General features: G+C 41.2%; 1 protein-coding gene across 1 annotated transcript in view; it reads left to right on the top strand.

Moving 5' to 3' along the window:
* The window catches only part of LOC135540235 (contactin-4-like), a 221,377-nt gene that overhangs the window by 170,694 nt on the left and 30,277 nt on the right, over positions 1-20,406 (top strand). Inside the window, exon 11 of the mRNA XM_064966751.1 lies at positions 16,696-16,823. Coding sequence (XP_064822823.1) covers positions 16,696-16,823 — 128 coding nt within the window. The remainder of the gene's footprint in view (positions 1-16,695; positions 16,824-20,406) is intronic.

A 20,406-nucleotide genomic window follows, 5' to 3' on the forward strand; every position in this document is an offset into this window, starting at 1 on the left:
TTTTATGAAATATTTAACTTTCACACATTAACATGTCCAATACAGCAAATGAAAGATAAACATCTTGTTAATCTCCCCATCGTGTCCGATTTTTAAAATGTTTTACAGAGAAAACACAACATATATTTAAGTTAGATCACCACCAAATCCCAAAAAACACAGCCATTTTTCCCAGCCAAAGATAGTCACAATGCAGAATTAGAGATAAAATTAATCACTAACCTTTGATAATCTTCATCAGATGACACTTATATGACATCATGTTACACAATACATTTATGTTTTGTTCGATAATATGCATATTTATATCCACAAATCACGGTTTACATTGGCGCCATGTTCAGAAATGCTTCAGATAACAGAAATAATTAATAATAATGCAACCGCTGTGTCAGATTTTTTTTAAACGTTATGAAAAAAGCATAACATGCAATAATCTGAGACGGCGCTCATAAGTAAATATATTTCCCCACCATGTTGGAGTCATCAGAATGCAGTGCAAGGAATCCTAGTTCCGCAATAAATTGTTGTTTTCTTCCATAATGTCCATTACTAGTGTCCAAATAGCTTCATTTGCTAGCATGTTTAGTTCACATATCCAAAACCATGGCGCTGGTCCAGGCGAACTCGGACGAAAACTTCAAAAAGTTATATTCCAGGTCGAATAAACTGGTCAAACTAAGTAGAGAATCAATCTTCAGGATTCAGGAGCATTCGTTCCAACCGGAGCATTCGTTTTGTCTCCAGAGTAATGGAACTCAAGGCATATAATGACTACTGCGCATAATCAGGAACTGGCATTCTGCCAGACCAGTGACTCATTCCCCTCCCATCTGGTCCCACATCACACGAGAGGCTTCATTCCACGTTCTACTGACTGTTGACATCTAGTGGAAGGCGTAGAAAGTGCGAACAAATCCATATCTTATTTGAATGTAAATAGGCGATGAGTTGAAAATCAACGTCAACTTCCTGTTTTAGAAAGTTTTTAGAAACTTCAGAGCGTTTTCTATCCAATAGTAATAATAATATGCATATATTAGCATATGGGACAGAGTAGGAGGCAGTTCACTATGGGCATGCAATTCATCCAAAGTGAAAATGCTGCCACCTATCCCAAACAGGTTTTAACTTAAGGAGCCTTTTTTTGTCATAGACTTGGCGCTTCGGTACCGCTTGCCGTGCGGTTGCAGAGAGAACAGTCTATGACTTGGGTGACTGGAGTCTTGACAATTTTTGGGGCCTTCCTCTGACACCGAAAACCAGTGTTGTGTCGTTAGCAAACTTAATGATGGTGTTGGAGTCGTGTTTGGCCACGCAGTCGTGGGTGAACAGGGAGTACAGCAGGGGACTGAGCACGCACCCCTAAGGGGCCCCAGTGTTGAGTATCAGCGTGGCAGACATGTTGTTGTCTACCCTTACCACGTGGGGGCGGCCCGTCAGGAAGTCCATGATTTAAAAAATATATATATATATTTTACCTTTATTTAACTAGGCAAGTCAGTTAAGAACAAATTCTTATTTTCAATGATGGCCTAGGAACAGTGGGTTGACTGCCTTGTTTGGGGGCAGAATGACAGATTTGTACTTTGTCAGCTCGGGGATAGTCCAACACTCTAACCACTAGGCTACGCTGCCGCCCCAAAGGGTCCTTAGCTTAGTGATGAGCTTTGTGGGCATTATGGTGTTGAACGCTGAGCTGTAGTCAATGAACCCCATTCTCACATAGGTGTTATTTTTGTCCAGGTGGGAAAGAGCAGTGTGATTGAGATTGTGTTACTTGTGGATCTATTTGGGCAGTATGAGAATTGGAGTGGGTATCTGGTATGATGCTGCTAATGTGAGCCATGACCAGCCTTTGAAAGCACTTCATGGCTACCGACGTGAGTGCTACGGCCGGTAATCATTTAGGCAGGTTACCTTCGCTTCCTTGAGCACAGGGACTATGGTGGGAGGTATTGTGGTTATTACAGACTCGGTCAGGGAGAGGTTGAAAATGTCAGTGAAGACACTTGCCAGTTGGTCCTCTACCGAGAGCACTATCATACAGTCGTTCGGAACAGCTGGTGCTCTCCTGCATGCTTCAGTGTTGCTTGATTTGAAGCGAGCATAAGAGGCGTTTAGCTCGTCTTGTAGGCTCGCTCACTACAACCCACTACAAAGTTCCAAACTGCCACTGGAAGCAACGTCAGCATAATAACTGTTCATCGGAAGCTTCATGAAATGGGTTTTCATGGCCGAGCAGCAGCACACAAGCCTAAGATCACCATGCTCAATGCCAAGCGTCGGCTGGAGTGGTGTAAAGCTCGCCGCCATTGGACTCTGTAGCAAAGGAAATGTGTTCTCTGGAGTGATGAATCACGCTTCTGCATCTGGCAGTCCAACGGACTAATCTGGGTTTGGCGTAGGCCAGGAGAACGCTACCTGCCCCAATGCACAGTGCCAACTGTAATGAGGAATAATGGTCTGCGGATGTTTTTCATGGTTTAGGCTAGGCCCCTTAGTTCCAGTAGAGAGGAATCTTAAAGCTACAGGATACAATTAAATTCTAGATGATTCCAACTTTGTGTCAACAGTTTGTGGACTGATATGTGAGTGGACACTTCAGATGTTTTGGTGGTACAGATATACTGTACCAGCGTGCTTTGGTGTGCTCTGATGCTGTAACACATTGGCTTTGAACCACAGGGGTTTCATTGCCATGGTGCGATCTGTTCTGTGGCTCTGTATTAGTTTTGATGTTGTGTACGGAAGGAGGTTAGTGCCAGTTAAGAATAACACATGACAGGTTAATCAAATTAAGGATTAATGATACAGTAAATGAAGTTATCTTTCAAGGTCTTCTCTGCATGATATGTTCTTTTATAAATTAGCCTCACTTTAAATCTATTCTTATAACATTGACCTTTATTATACTGTATATATCCCTTGGGCTTTTAAATAAAAGGCCAGATGTAATTATTCTACCTTCCGACGGTATAGAACAAAGTCATATTGAATGCTCTGTTCACTTTAAAGAAGTGCGTTGTGATTCGTCTGTCTTAGGACTTGGTCTGAGTTAGTTGTTTCCTCCCACTCTTTCTTTGTCACGTAATTGATGGCTGTCAGGCTTTGATGCCTGGCTGGGGGTGTTTAACATACAATGGGCTCTACTTGCAAATATACTCCCTACATCCCTGCAGAGTGGATAATGGGTTGAGTGGTGGAAGTAAGGCACAGCAGGAATTTCTGCATCAGGGTGTTGACTCCGTCGTATTGAGGGAGACAAGGACGGGAGTGAGATGGCCTCAGATGTAGCCATGCTTATGACCCATTGAAATCTCTACCTACAAAGAAGGAGGACATGGAGATGGCTCTCGCATAAATGATGTCTGCCAGAGTGAACTCCAATTCACACACCCATCTGCTATGCCAGACGCACTCCAGAATGAATCAATGTCAGGAAGGAAACCAAACGTGGAACAAGTATCAGCACATTTTTATTAGCATCCTCTGAGGAAGCTTGTGATGCATTTACTTACATTGACTTAGTATCAACGATTCTGCACTCAGTCATTTCTCAGACATGATTAAGTGTCCTTGATTGATTCTAATTGAACATCTGCTTGGATAAAGTGGAGATCTGGAGCTCTGTGGAGGTGTCTGTACCACGCCATATTCCGAGCGAAATTTTGAGAGGTTCTGCAGCCAAAGAAATGCATCTCACTTTGAAGGGAGACACACCACTTGATAGGTTGTATGGGCAGCTGATGGTGCTCATGCTCATTTAGCGTTAGCCTCCCTCTTCAGAGTCAGTCTGATGTTGGCAGGGCTGGGAATGTCACATGAAGGGGAATGGCCCTCCCACCTGAGGACGAGAACAGGCCTAGGATTACCGCTCTGCCGGAGTACACACACGCGCACAAACAAACATGTTCAATTGCACACACACACACATGCATAGACACACTGACAGGAGCACATGCAAACACAGACACACACCCACAAATCTAACACACACATACTGTCCCCTGTACAGTCTTGATTTTCCCCTAAATTATGTTGTGGATTTTATCACTGCTTAAATGTGTCTTAAATCATTTTAACAGCTGACTTTTGCTTGATCTATCAAGATGTACAGTGCTAGTGTGTAGAGGATTCATGTGTATTGATGATTTCATTGCCAAAAAGTCAATTAATAAGACACACATCAAATTGATCACAGATGATTTAATATTTACAGACTATTATAATGAGTATAAAAATCGATTAACTATTTTTATTAGCTTATCATGTTCATTGATGTCAGTGAAAGGTGTATGTATAAACATGAGGTGCACTCGCATACTTCAGTTATTTGATTTGACCCTTAATGATCAAGCTATTTCTGATCATTTGCACTAGTTCAACCAACTGTACCATATCTAGTTAGTGGAACTCTTGTTCCCTTTCTTGTAAGGCTTGTAAAACAAGCTCAAGCAAAAATAGTTGATCGGCTTAACCCAAATAAATCTCGACCTGGAGCAAAAGTTAATTTAAAGATGTTTGCTGAGATTAGGTCAAAACCCTCTTTACCTGTCTACGTCCTATGTTCTCCTCTCTGGGATGATTTGTTTTATCTGGGAGAGACTGCTGCTGATATCATTTTTCAAAGAGAGAATCCGCCAGCACAGCACAAGTAATCCATCTTGGTTCCTCCGACAATTTCTTTGGAACACGTGTGTGAGTGCTCTTTAATTCCTGAAGGATACCTCAGCCAGCGCATGAGGAGGAGATGAATATCAGTGGAAGGAAATAAACTCTGAGGGCAATTTGTGATTAGAGGAAGGATCATGTAGCTGTAGCAGCACATCCACATGGCCCTCTGTGGACCAGACAGATATACACTCCTCTCCTTTGAATGCAATTACACACACAATCCCATCCTGTTCTCCTGTTCCACAGCCGGGAATTAAGACAATCTAAATCAGGAGGTTTGATTAAGACAGCTACCTGTAATAAGCAGTGCGCTCTGCACAGTGTTTAATTCCAACACACAATAATTCCTTAGAAAGTGTTTTTTCCCCCAGTGTTTGCATTCAGATTGCATTGGTATAGTTTCATTATGAGGAGGGGGCTGATAACAAGTAAACAGACTTTATGCCCGGGAACAGTATGTGCTGTAGAAGAAAGTTTTTCTTGTGTACTTCTCTTCTGTAGAGTTTGACTATAAAGTGTGTGATTTCCCATGCTTTTGGCATAAGGTATATGTTCTAGCTGGCATAGTTTAAAACAATTATTGTCAATGATTATACCAAAACGTGTAAAAGTATTATCTTAGAAAGGCCTATGAATTATGGCATGTTACTATAGCAGGCCTAGGTTACATTAGCCATGAACACGTGTGTGTCAGCTCCATGTGGAATCATTTGTCATGTCTCTTTTTAGATGAAGGTGGTGTCAGAGGGAGCGTTTGGCACTACAGTGTATTTGTTTCACAAAGTGGAGATTATTGCTTCCTTTTCAAGCCAACACCACTGTCCCCTTGCTGTGTTTTCAGAAAGCTGTGTATTTCCATGGAAACCTTAATGCTACAGAGTACCCTGGAGACAAGGGTCAACCCAGTGAAAACTGAAATGAAATGTAATTTAACGTATAGCCTGCGACTCTCACTCTTTCTTTCTTCCTCCATTTTAATGTAACTGAAAACATAAAAAAGAACCCACTCAGTGCATTCTGCTAGTTGCAGGGTAAGTCATCTGTACTGTGTCAAGGGGAATGAGTCCTTACTTACTGTCAATCATACTTCTTCCTTCTGTCAGACGTGTACACTCAGCTAGAGCTCTGTGTAACCCTGGCTCCAGATGCACTTCTCATACTGTTATTCTACTCTGATTGACGTAGGCAAAGGATCTCTATACGGTAGGCCTTTTAACAGTGGCTTGAGGCACTTCCAAGCATTGTGTTTTATTCATGGCTGTTATTCTCAGCGTCACTCTTCATGACGTACTGCTCTGTTCATCACATCATTATTGTTGATAAGTAGTGCAACAATTCCAACTTTCTTCTATTTAAGAAATGTGTAGGCTTTGAAGTTAGAGTGACGTTCTGTCACGTTCTGACCTTAGTTCCTTTATTATGTCTTTGTATTAGTTTGGTCAGGGCGTGAGTTGGGGTGGGTAGTCTGTTCTTTTTTCTATGTTGTATTTCTGTGTTTGGCCTGGTATGGTTCTCAATCAGAGGCAGCTGTCGATCGTTGTCTCTGATTAAGAATCATACTTAGGTAGCCTGTTTTCCCCATTTTGGTTGTGGGGGATTGTTTTCTGTGTCTGTGTTTTCCACACAGAACTGTTTGTTTTCAGTTTGTGTAGTGGTCAGTTTTGATAAAAAATATGACGAACACTTACCACGCTGCGTATTGGTCTGATCCTTCCTACTCCTCCACAGAAGAGGAGGACGAAAACCGTTACACGTTCGAGTTCACTTTCTATCATAACATAAATTCCTGAATAGTTTGGTAGAACTAATAATGCATGTGACAAGCTAAAAGGTATTGGGACAATCCTGCGTAAGTCAAACATCTATATCAATTACAGTGCTATTGGAGAATTGTCCCAGGTAAATGCCCAGGTGTCCCTATTTTAGCAACATCAGGCAATTGGTTTGTTGTCTGTGATAAAAAAAACACCTCATTGTCACACATATTATTGTGGACTGTAATGCCTGTTAACCTTGGGGTTGACAACATGGGAAGCAGTGGTACTATCTCTGGATTTGTCTTGATGGAACTGTGAAAATAGACTTCTCAGAACCTTCCCCATTCAGGTGAACTACATAGTGCATTCTGCACCATACACTCCAGCTGTGGTTTTGCTTTGTCAAATCTGTGCAGTTTGACTTGATTTAAGTGTCTGCCAAGGCCATTCCTCTCAAACACAGAGCTCTGTGGGGAACCTGGGGAGAGACAGACTGTCCGTTTATCTTGGGATGTCAGACTTTCCTTCCGTACACTTCAGAGTTGGGTCCAACCTTTTGTCCAGTTCAGAGGATAGGGTGACCTAGCCTTTGCCCCTGTAGACACCTCATCCGAGCCTTTCCTATTCTCCCCTGGAGCAGTGTTACTACCACTGACGCTTTGATACAATCATGATTACCAACACCACCTGCAGGTAGGTCAGCGTGGACCAGGACAAGCAACATTCTTTAATGCATATCTCTCCTTATCTGTAAACTAAATACAGGGTGCACACAGCTATAGTGGCAGACACAGTGAAACCCATGCCCTGAAATACTATTTAATGTGCCGGATGAATGGTGGATGAGGCTTGTGTTTGGAAATTGCATGGCGCGAGTGGTGGTTGGACTAAACCAGATGGGGAGATTGTAGAGATGCAATACACACAGAGTGTAACGCACCTTAGCCGAGGTTCATTATTTTGTGAAGCCTTTTTTCACATGGCCTCATGGCTGAGTAATTCTACTGATGGAATCTTAACCCCGATTTTTACAGTCCTGTTTTATTTACTCTACTAATGATGAGCACACAGAGACCATGCAGTCACCCGTTCGATCAGGCTCTGAGATGGGCAGGGTGTGTTTGTATATTTGTGAATGGTGGTGTTTACCAATGCTACCTTCATATATGCACCTATTAGGACATTCGGTAAATCGTTGTATTTCTGTTATGCCAATATTGACATCATCAGCAATTCTAACTGTTTGTGTGCATCAAACCCAACATGAAACACTCTCTTCATTTCAGTGTAGTGCTGCCACCATCATTTTTAATCATTTCTGGTAAATGGTTTTGTCATGAAAACATCCAACACACATCTAGCATTTCCTTTGCACAATACATGTGCTTTTCAGTAAAACATTTTTTTTTACAGTACAGACAATTGTCCACATCAAATTGCTGTTTGTCTAAAATCAAAGGCCAATGTCCTTGTGGCCGACTAGATGAAAAATCTGCCGGTGCCCTTGAGCAAGGCACTTAACTCAAACTGCCTCTGTAATTCGCTCTGGATAAGAGCATCTGCTAAATGACACAAATGGAAATGTAAAATGTCCTTGAATTAGGAGGTAGTAAAAACAAAGCTTGTTTTACAAGTACTGTCAGCTGAAAGCTTCTGTCTCACGGACCGTAATTTCGTCTTCAGTCGTAGCGGTGATGTCTCAAAGAGAATGTCAGAAAAGAAGTGTTGTTAGTTTTACTTTTACAGTTTCCGGCAATTTGCAATAAACAGTAGTAGGAGCAATGGTTTCTCTATGACTGATGTTATTTGTCTTTCATCTTCTTACAGGACATTAAAGATGAACACTGTCCAGTCTCTTTCCCCGTTACTTCCCCAATACATGATTTTTGTTTGTATTGTTTTTATAACATGAGTAGTTTTGGGGGGCTTTTCCCATCTTGTTGGAAATAATTGTCTCTCTTCTTCGGAAAGGTTTATAACGGCAGCCATTAACTTTGTGTGAGGCTGAGATGAAAAGAGTAGCACTTGTGTTCATCTCACCTGTGAATTATTGATACATCCTCCTCCGCAGCATCCTCTCATTCAGGGAGGAAGGTAGGAAGGGAGGAAGGCTCTCCTGAGACCGTGGGCAGATCAGACAGACATGTTATCTAGAGGTTGATTCACAAGGGAGAGGAGGAGTACAACTGGAAGACTTCCCTTACTTGACTTGTAGTTTACCTCAGCTCCTCTAACACCAGCTTCAAAGCCAACTTCAAGGTATACTAATAATGCCTTTCCCATTCATGTAATGTCAGTCAATGAGTCACTGATAACAAGCCGTAAGGACACAGTGTACAGACATTTCAGTGTGTGACCGAGGAGAAAGTCCGTCAAGAGATGTATCTTGCAGTAAGAGAGGCATACTATGAGGCATAGTGTTTGTGTATAGTCCCACTTGTATTCTCTCTGTAGAGCGTCTCTCATAATATGCACTTGTCATATTATTGTCCCTTTGTCCCAGGGGATATGGGGATTGTGGAAATATATAGAGCCAAGCACACAAATGCAGGTATTGAGTTATATGAGGCATTACTGTGAGCCATGTGCTGGAGATGTAGTCTTAAATCAGGTCGGAGCTTGATCTAGTTAAAACAATGTGTTGTTGCCCTATTTACTCAGTCTCTTTGTTTACCAGAACTATACCAACGTTGATGTGCACTACAATTGTTATTTTTCTTGACACAGCTACAGTGCCTTGCGAAAGTATTTGGCCCCCTTGAACTTTGCGACCTTTTGCCACATTTCAGGCTTCAAACATAAAGATATAAAACTGTATTTTTTTGTGAAGAATCAACAACAAGTGGGACACAATCGTGAGGTGGAACAACATTTATTGGATATTTCAAACTTTTTTAAGAAATCAAAAACTGAAAAATTGGGCGTGCAAAATTATTCAGCCCCTTTACTTTCAGTGCAGCAAACTCTCTCCAGAAGTTCAGTGAGAATCTCTGAATGATCCAATGTTGACCTAAATGACTAATGATGATAAATACAATCCACCTGTGTGTAATCAAGTCTCCGTATAAATGCACCTGCACTGTGATAGTCTCAGAGGTCCGTTAAAAGCGCAGAGAGCATCATGAAGAACAAGGAACACACCAGGCAGGTCCGAGATACTGTTGTGAAGAAGTTTAAAGCCGGATTTGGATACAAAAAGATTTCCCAAGCTTTAAACATCCCAAGGAGGCAGACCACTGCAAATCTACCAAGACCTGGCCGTCCCTCTAAACTTTCAGCTCATACAAGGAGAAGACTGATCAGAGATGCAGCCAAGAGGCCCATGATCACCCTGGATGAACTGCAGAGATCTACAGCTGAGGTGGGAGACTCTGTCCATAGGACAACAATCAGTCATATATTGCACAAATCTGGCCTTTATGGAAGAGTGGCAAGAAGAAAGCCATTTCTTAAAGATATCCATAAAAAGTGGCGTTTAAAGTTTGCCACAAGCCACCTGGGAGACACACCAAACATGTGGAAGAAGGTGATCTGGTCAGATGAAACCAATATTGAACTTTTTGGCAACAATGAGCAAACAGCTCATCACCCTGAACACACCATCCCCACTGCCAAACATGGTGGTGGCAGCATCATGGTTTGGGCCTGCTTTTTCAGCAGGGACAGGGAAGATGGTTAAAATATGGGAAGATGGATGGAGCAAAATACAGGACCATTCAAGAAAACCTGATGGAGTCTGCAAAAGACCTGAGACTACGGAGATTTGTCTTCCAAAAAGACAATGATCCAAAACATAAAGCAAAATCTACAATGGAATGGTTCTTAAACATATCCAGGTGTCAGTCAAAGTCAGAATCGAGAATCTGTGGAAAAACTGAAAATGCTGTTTTTGACTCTCCATCCAACCTCAAAGCTGTTTTGCAAGGAGGAATCAAAAAAATTTCAATCTCTCGATGTGTAAGAGTAGCTGTAATCGCAGCAAAGTAGCTCAGTTTTTGATTTGTTAAAAAGTTTGAAACATCCAATTAATGTAGCATCCCACTTGTTTTGATTCTTACAAAAACATACAGTTTTATATCTTTATGTTCAAGGGGGCCGAATACTTTCGCAAGGCACTGTATCCTAAGACATTTTTTTCAGCCACAAAAGCCATTGATAACCAAATAAATAAAATCATTAGTGAGTTTCTTTGAAGAGCTTCGGAATTCAAAACAGGTTATTTGACTTTTTTTTCTTTTTACTTTTAGGAAACAAAATGAGTTTGTTTTCAACACAAACTCTCAGTTACATAGCAAATGTGCAGTTTTTCTAAAAATAGGGGCTAATGTAAGATATATAAACATTATTAAAGTGGCATATATTTATGCATTGGTCTTCCCATTTTTCCGACACTGCCCTGCTTCCATGTTCACTATTTATTTTTGGTTGAATCATTAACCTCTTGGCCATTAAAGGCCATAATATATTTGTGTAGGACAAATCGCTCCAGTGTTATTTGTTTTGTTCACGTTTGATTATAGTAAATTAACAAGATAGTGGATCATTTAAAGTGCTTTGTTGAATTCCTCAGGGTGAGTCAAACACATTCAGTCATTGAAAAAACCCTGTATACAGTTATAGCCTGAAGCTCATTAGCATAATGAGGCCACCCTAACTCATACATGACTTTTAACGATTTCTGAAAATCAGATAATTAGAATCCACCACAGTTTAATAAAAAATGAAAATAATGCTTATTTAGGAAAATCTGGAGTTTGGTTGAATCATTCTCAAGCTTAGCCTTTTCTTAACAACACATGGTCATCTCAGATTTTCAAAATATGTAATATAACAATTTTAATGAACCATATGAAATTGACTAATTTGTGTAAGAGTATGCGGTATGAAAAAGTATATACTAAGATATATAAACATTATTAAAGTGGCATTATTTAAAGTGACATTGTTTAAAGTGACATGTTGGCCAGTTCCACAAATCAAATCAAATCAAATTTTAACATTTTCAGATGTTAACAAAAACAATGCAGTAATAACCAAATAAAATAAAATTCATTTATCCCTTTTGATCCGGGAGACTAAAGCCTCAGGCTCATTAGATGTAACGATTTCTGAAAATGCAAATAAAATTAAAAGGAGCTTAGCCTTTTCTTAACAACACTGTCATCTCAGATTTTCAAAATACTTTTGAACCATAGAAATTGCGCAGTGTTTTTGAATAACTGAAAGATAACCAAATAAATAAAATCATTTACCTTTGAAGAGCTTCTGATGTTTTCAATGAGGAGACTCTCAGTTACACACCAAATGCGCAGTGGAGCGTCTGTGTGAAATCGTTCCGTTTTCTACATTGCGCCTGGCTACTGAAACGAACCGAAAATGCAGTCACCTACAACGTAAAACTTTTTCCGGATTAACTACATAATATCGACCGAAACATGGCAAACGTTGTTTGGAATCAGTCCTCAAGGTGTTTTTTCACATATCTCTTCATTGACATGCAGTTCGTGGAAGCTTGCTTTACTCTCTGTATTGTTTGGAAAAATACTGGCAGGTGACTTTTGCGCACCAATTTCGGCGCAGGACACCGGGCGGACACGTGGTAAATGTGGTCTCTTATGGTCAATCTTCCAATGATCTGCCTACAAATACGTCACAATGCTGCAGACACCTTGGGGAAACGACAGAAAGGGCAGACTCATTCCTCTTGCGTTCACAGCCATATAAGGAGATCATGACAAACAGAGCCTCAAAAATCCTTGTCATTTCCTGGATGCCATCTCATCTTGGTTTTGCCTGAAGCTCACGTTAAAGGGCACGCACAGAGAAGATCTTTGTATTTCTGGACACGTCAGAGTGTTTTCTTTCGAACAGTAGCAATTATATGCATAGTCGAGCATCTTTTTGTGACAAAATATCTTGTTTAAAACGGGAACGTTTTTCATCCAAAAATGAAATTGCGCCCCTAGAGTTCCAAGAGGTTATACACACAAGTGTAAGGGGATAAAGAATATGTACATAAAGATATATGAATGAGTGATGGTACAGAGCAGCATAGGCAAGATACAGTAGATGGTATCGACTACAGTATATACATACGAGATGAGTAATGTAGGGTATGTAAACAAAGTGGAATAGTTAAAATGGCTAGTGATACATGTATTACATAAAGATGCAGTAGATGATATAGAGTACAGGCTACGTATACATATGAGATGAATAATGTAGGGTATGTAAACATTATATTAGGTAGCATTGTTTAAAGTGGCTAGTGATATATTTTACATCATTTCCCATCAATTCCCATTATTAAAGTGGCTGGAGTTGAGTCAGTGTGTTTGCAGCAGCCACTCAATGTTAGTGGTGGCTGTTTAACAGCCTGATGGCCTTGAGATAGTAGCTGTTTTTCAGTCTCTCGGTCCCAGCTTTGATGCACCTGTACTGACCTCGCTTTCTGGATGAAAGCGGGGTGAACAGGGAGTGGCTCGGGTGGTTGTGGTCATTGATGATCTTTATGGCCTTCCTGTAACATCGGGTGGTGTAGGTGTCCTGGAGGGCAGGTAGTTTGCCCCCGGTGATGCGTTGTGCAGACCTCACTACCCTCTGGAGAGCCTTACGGTTGTGGGCGGAGCAGTTGCCGTACCAGGCGGTGATACAGCCTGCGAGGATGCTCTCGATTGTGCATCTGTAGAAGTTTGTGAGTGCTTTTGGTGACAAGCCGAATTTCTTCAGCCTCCTGAGGTTGAAGAGGCGCTGCTGCGCCTTCTTCACGATGCTGTCTGTGTGGGTGGACCAATTCAGTTTGTCTGTGATGTGTATGCCGAGGAAATTAAAACTTACTACCCTCTCCACTACTGTTCCATCGATGTGGATAGGGGGGTGTTCCCTCTGCTGTTTCCTGAAGTTCACAATCATCTCCTTAGTTTTGTTGACGTTGAGTGTGAGGTTATTTTCCTGACACCACACTCCGAGGGCCCTCACCTCCTCCCTGTAGGCCGTCTCGACGTTGTTGGTAATCAAGCCTACCACTGTGTCGTCCGCAAACTTGATGATTGAGTTGGAGGCGTGCGTGGCCACGCAGTCGTGGGTGAACAGGGAGTACAGGAGAGGGCTCAGAACGCACCCTTGTGGGACCCCAGTGTTGAGGATCAGCGGGGTGGAGATGTTGTTACCTACCCTCACCAGCTGGGGGCGGCCCGTCAGGAAGTCCAGTACCCATTTGCATAGGGTGGGGGCAAGACCCAGGGTCTCGAGCTTGATGACGAGCTTGGAGGGTACTATGGTGTTAAATGCCGAGCTGTAGTCGATGAACAGCATTCTCACATAGGTATTCCTCTTGTCCAGATGGGTTAGGGCAGTGTGCAGTGTGGTTGAGATTGCATCGTCTGTGGACCTATTTGGGCGGTAAGCAAATTGGAGTGGGTCAAGGGTGTCAGGTAGGGTGGAGGTGATATGGTCCTTGACTCGTCTCTCAAAGCACTTCATGATGACGGAAGTTAGTGCTACGGGGCGGTAGTCGTTTAGCTCACTTACCTTAGCTTTCTTGGGATCAGGAACAATGGTGGCCCTCTTGAAACATGAGGGAACAGCAGACTGGGATAGGGATTGATTGAATATGTCCGTAAACACACCAGCCAGCTGGTCTGCGCATGCTCTGAGGGCGCGGCTGGGGATGCCGTCTGGGCCTGCAGCCTTGCGAGGGTTAACACGTTTAAATGTCTTACTCAACTCGGCTGCAGTGAAGGAGAGTCCGCATGTTTTCGTTGCAGGCCGTGTCAGTGGCACTGTATTGTCCTCAAAGCGGGCAAAAAAGTTATTTAGTCTGCCTGGGAGCAAGACATCCTGGTCCGTGACTGGGCTGGTTTTCTTTTTGTAGTCCGTGATTGACTGTAGACACATACCTCTTGTGTCTGAGCCGTTGAATTGAGATTCTACTTTGTCTCTATACTGACGCTTAGCTTGTTTGATAGCCTTGCGGAGGGAATAGCTGCACTGTTTGTATTTGATCATGTTTCCAGTCACCTTGCCCTGATTAAAAGCAGTGGTTCACGCTTTCAGTTTCACGCGAATGCTGCCATCAATCCACAGTTTCTGGTTTGGGAATGTTTTAATCATTGCTATGGGAACGACATCTTCAACGCATGTTCTAATGAACTCGCACACCGAATCAGCGTATTCGTCAATGTTGTTGTCTGACGCAATACGAAACATATCCCAGTCCACGTGATGGAAGCAGTCTTGGAGTGTGGAATCAGCTTGGTCGGACCAGCGTTGGACAGACCTCAGAGTGGGAGCTTCTTGTTTTAGTTTCTGTCTGTAGGCAGGGATCAACAAAATGGAGTTGTGGTCAGCTTTTCCGAAAGGAGGGCGGGGCAGGGCCTTATATGCGTCGCGGAAGTTAGAATAGCAATGATCCAAGGTTTTGCCAGCCCTGGTTGCGCAATCGATATGCTGATACAATTTAGGGAGTCTTGTTTTCAGATTAGCCTTGTTAAAATCCCCAGCTACAATGAATGCAGCCTCAGGATGTGTGGATTCCAGTTTGCAAAGAGTCAAATAGAGTTCGTTCAGAGCCATAAATCAGCTGTTTGAACACGTTGTCTCATTTTATCACTTATAAAAGAACAAAGCACAATTAGAAATGTTTGAGAACTTTCTCAGTCACCATAGTTACATTTCGATTGTCTTATTCGTAGTTTTGATCATTTCTTTGAGTGACACCTAGACATACAAGAAGACCAATAGTGGGAATGTATTGATGATTTGATTGATTGATTTAATTTATTGGTTAATTCAAAATAGTAGACTGCTCCAGCCGGAGAGAACAATTATTTTTAACCACTCCACAAATTTCTTGTTAACAAACTGTAGTTTTGGCAAGTGGGTTAGGACATCTACTTTGTGCATGACATAAGTAATTTTACCAACAATTGTTTACAGACAATTGTTTACAGACAGATCATACCGCTCAGGAAGGAGACACATTCTGTGTCCTAGAGATTAACGTACTTTGGTGCGAAAAGTGCAAATCAATCCCAGAACAACAGCAAAGGACCTTGTGAAGATGTTGGAGGAAACGGGTACAAAAGTATCTATATCCACAGTAAAACGAGTCCTATATCGACATAACCTGAAAGTCTGCTCAGCAGAAGCCACTGCTCAAAAACCGCCATAATAAAGCCAGACTACGGTTTGCAACTGCCCATGGGGACAAAGATGAAACAAAAATAGAACTTTTTGGCCATAATGACCATTGTTATATTTGGAAGAAAAAGAGGACGACTTGCAAGCCGAAGAACACCATCCCAACCGTGAAGCACGGGGGTGGCATCATCATGTGGGGGTGCTTTGCTGCAGGAGGGACTGGTACACTTTACAAAATAGATGGCATCTTGAGGAAGGAAAATTACGTGAATATATTGAAGCAATATCTCAAGACATCAGTCAGGAAGTTGAAGCTTGGTCGAAAACGGGTCTTCCAAATGGACAATGACCCCAAGCATACTTTCAAAGTTGTGGCAAAATAGCTTAAGGACAAAGTCAAGGTATTGGAGTGGCCATCACAAAGCCCTGACCTCAATCCTGTAGAAAATGTGTGGGCAGAACTGAAAAAGTGTGTGCGAGCAAGGTGGCCTACAAACCTGACTCAGTTGCACCAGCTCTGTCAGGAGGAATGGGCCAAAATGCACCCAACTTATTGTGGGAAGCTAATGTAAAGGCTGCCCAAAATGTTCGACCCAAGTTAAACAATTTAAAGGCAATGCTACTAAATACTTATTGAGTGTATGTAAACTTCTGACCCGCTGGGAATGTGATGAAAGAAATAAAAGCTGAAATAAATAATTATCTCTACTATTATTCTGACATTTCACATTCTAAAAATAAAGTGGTAATCCTAACTGACCTAAGACATGGAATTTTTACTAGGATTAAATGTCAGGAATTGTGAAAACTGAGTTTAAATGTATTTGGCTACGGTGTATGTAAACTTCCCACTTCAAATGTATGTTTATCTAACTCCTGTTAGAATAGAAAGAAGCCAATCAAACCAATGCTATTGATATACCATTTCTGATATTGCACTGCTGGACTAATTGCCTTTCTCTCCGAGGAATGCCCATGCATGATGAACAATGCAAAAAGTGTACTTACATTTTTTTGACAAATTCACAGACTGCAAACAAGTGGGAAAGAATTGTGGTAATGCAATGAACAAAAAATGTATCATAATGTTACATAATCGTTCTGCTTTTTCTGCTTGCAGAGTTTCCATTCTTGATAACGGAAACCTCTGGATACAGAATTCAACCAGACCAGATGCAGGCCTTTACACATGTGTGGCAAGAAACCAGTTTGGAGTGGCAAGCAGCTCCGGGACTCTCATGGTCAAAGGTAAGCCTATTTGTCATTCTATTATACTGGCTTATGAAGTCTTTAAATAAGGTTGTGATTTCTCATAGGATGCAACTAGTGAAACTTTCTTGCGACAGACTGTTCAAAGGAGATGTGGTTCTGGGTTCTGAGATGAGTACATTCCCTAAGCTTTTCTCCTCTAAACATGAATGACGATTTCAATGGGTTTTTGCACTGAACGCTCATTAAGAAACAGAGTTGGAGATTGCACTGTTGCCCTCGCCATGTACTGTAGTGAATATTCAGCACTGTCTCCAGACCAAACAGGTTCTCGGTACAGTATAAAGAAAGAGTAGAAGGGATTAAAAGGAGAGTAGTGTTTGTGAGATCATCTGAAGGAGTCACCCTGTGGGACCGAAGATCGGGTTTCTGCTCTGTTGCTGGAACTTATTATACTTCATTAAAAATGAATGAGAAACGGGTGTTAGGTGTTGTGAATTGGGAGGCTTTGTTTTGTGCATGCTGCTGTTTTTTCTGTCCTGCTGCTGTAAGGGGGCAGTGGTATTCTCACCTGTTTTTCATCACTTGGAGTATTTCTGATCTTTTTTCTTTGTTTTTTTGTGTGAACTTTAACCCTACTATGACCTATTTTTTTAAGACATCTGGTCTGGTTCAGTTGGGTTGTGATATGATTGCTTTCCTTGTTGGTGGTGTTTTGCTTGTCTATAATGTTTTTGTTATTAATCCCCCTTTCCACTGCTTTGTTCCCAAGGATACAAAGTTGGCAGTTAGGCCTGATTCACAGTCCAAAGTGTATGATGTTGATCTCATTGTACATTAGTATTACAATTTATTATTGGAATAAAACAAGTGTTAATGACAGCCAGCTGTATCTTTATTATGCTGTAGATCCTTCTGTCTCATTGTATTTATTTAGGTTAGAATTGGAAAGTAGGGTTGCCACCTTTTTAACGTCTTAAGGTATAGGGGGCAGCATTTTAACTTTTGGACAAATAGCGTGCCCAATTTCAACTTCCTGATACTCATGCCAAGAATATAAGATAGGCATATTATTTGTAGATTTGGATAGAAAACACTGAAGTTTCTAAAACTGTTTGTTGTCATGTCTGTGTGTATAACAGAACTTATGTAGCAGGCAGAACCCCGAGGACTAACCGTTCATATATATTTTTTTTAGGTTTCTGTCTGGTCAGTGGGTCTCATTGGCAAACGATATTGCTTAGGGACTTGTTTTCAGTTCCTACCGCTTCCACTGGATATCACCAGTCATTGGAATTTGGTTGAGGTTATTCATTTGTGCAATGAAGAAGTACGGCCATCTAGGAACTGCGTAACACTGTTGAGAGTCGCGCAAGACTTGAAAAGTAGCTTGGTTTGTTGTGTTCCTGTATTGAACACAGATAGACCCGTCTTCAATTTGATCAATTATTAACGTTTAAAAATGCCGAAAGTTGTATTACAAAAGTAGTTTGAAATATTTTGGCAAAGTTTATAGGCAACTTTTGAAACATTTTGTAGTGACGTTGCGCATTTTGGTAGCTGTTTTTTTCCGGATCAAAAACACCAAATAAATTGACATTTTGGATATATATGGACGGAATTAATCGAACAAAAGGACCAATTGTGATGTTTATGGGACATATTGGAGTGCCAACAAAAGAAGCTCGTCAAAGGTAAGGCATGTTTTATATTTTATTTCTGCGTTTTGTGTAGCGCCTGCAGGGTTGAAATATGCTACCCTCTTTGTTTACTGTTATGCTATCATCAGATAATAGCTTCTTATGCTTTCGCCGAAAAGCCTTTTTAAAATCTGACATGCTTGCTGGATCCACAACGGATGTAGCTTTAATTGAGTATCTTACATGTGTGATTTAATGAAAGTTGGATTTTTATATAATTTATTTGAATTTGCCGCGCTGCATTTTCCCTGGCTTTGGCAGAGTGGGACGCAAGCGTCCCCTATACCATAAGACGTTAACTGGCAAAAACTTGACAATTTGCCAGCACCACCTCCATTTTCAGATGAATTTACACATACAGTTGAAGTCGGAAGTTTACATACACTTAGGTTGAAATCATTAAAACTTGTTTTTCAAACACTCCACAAATGTCTTGTTTACAAACTATAGTTTTGGTAAGTCAGTTAGGACATTGTGCATGACACAAGTAATTTTTCCAACAATTGTTTACTGACAGATTGTTTCACTCATAACTCACTGTGTCACAATTCCACTGGGTCAGAAGTTTACTTACACCAAGTTGTGCCTTTAAACAGCTAGGAAATTTCCAGAAAATTATGTCATGGCTTTAGAAGCTTCTGATAGGCTAATTGACATCATTTGAGTTAAATTGAGGTGTACCTGTGGATGTATTTCAAGGCCAACCTTCAAACTCAGTGCCTCTTTGCTTGACATCATGGGAAAATCAAAAGAAATCAGCCAAGACCTCAGAAAGAAATGTATGTACCTCCACCAATCTGGTTCATCCGTGGTAGCAATTTCCAAACATCTGAAGGTACCACGTTCATCTGAACAAACAATAGCACACAAGTATAAACATCATAGGACCAAGCAGCCGTCATACCTCTCAGGAAGGAGACGTGTTCTGTCTCCTAGCCTGTCTCGGACAGGGGTTCCGCTCGCGGAACGTTTCGACAAAATTACAGAAATGTAATTATTATAAATATTTAACTTTAATTAAATCAGAAGTGCAATAGACCAAATGAAAGCTAAACCTCTTGTTAATCTAGCCACCATGGCAGAATTCAAAAAGGCTTTACTGCGAAAGCAAACCATGCGATTATCGATCAGCAGACAAAACATTACGTACAGTTACAAGCCAAGTAGATTAGTCACGAAATTCAGAAATAGTAATAAAATTCATCAATTACCTTTGAAGATCATCTTCTTTTGGCAATAATAAAGGTCACGACAAAACAATAAATTGACGTTTTGTTCGATAAAATCCATTTTTATAGCCTAACAAGAAACATTTTGTGTCGTGAATTCAGTGTCCTTCAACTTTGGAGGTAATATTCGATGTAATTACTCACTCTAAATGGACATTTATCAAACCATGTTTGGTTTCAATGCAATCCTCTGTTTATTAGTAACACAGCATGGTTCTTTTCCCGGGAAATATTGACCGAAAGGAACTGATTTGAACACACCAAACTATGACCTCATTGCACACCAATGACATGACCATTTTTATTTTTATTTTTTTTTTTACCTTTATTTAACCAGGCAAGTCAGTTAAGAACAAGTTCTTATTTTCAATGATGGCCTGGGAACAGTGGGTTAACTGCCTGTTCAGGGGCAGAACGACAGATGTGTACCTTGTCAGCTCGGGGGTTTGAACTCACAACCTTGCGGTTACTAGTCCAACGCTCTAAACACTAGGCTACACTTGAAATCTAGCTTGGTAGATAGGCAATGAGCTGAGGTAAACGGCAATATGTAATGGTTCTATCCGGGAAGACAAGCCTTTGTGGGAAACTCGAGCGTAAACAGCCATTCGCCATTGACAATTATACCAGAAGCAGCCACGCTGGTGTCATGACAGTGGCCTAGGGGATAGGTGTATGACAGTCATAAATACC

This window comes from Oncorhynchus masou, chromosome 5 (genome assembly GCF_036934945.1).
Source record: "Oncorhynchus masou masou isolate Uvic2021 chromosome 5, UVic_Omas_1.1, whole genome shotgun sequence".
In the NCBI taxonomy this organism is placed as follows: domain Eukaryota; kingdom Metazoa; phylum Chordata; class Actinopteri; order Salmoniformes; family Salmonidae; genus Oncorhynchus; species Oncorhynchus masou.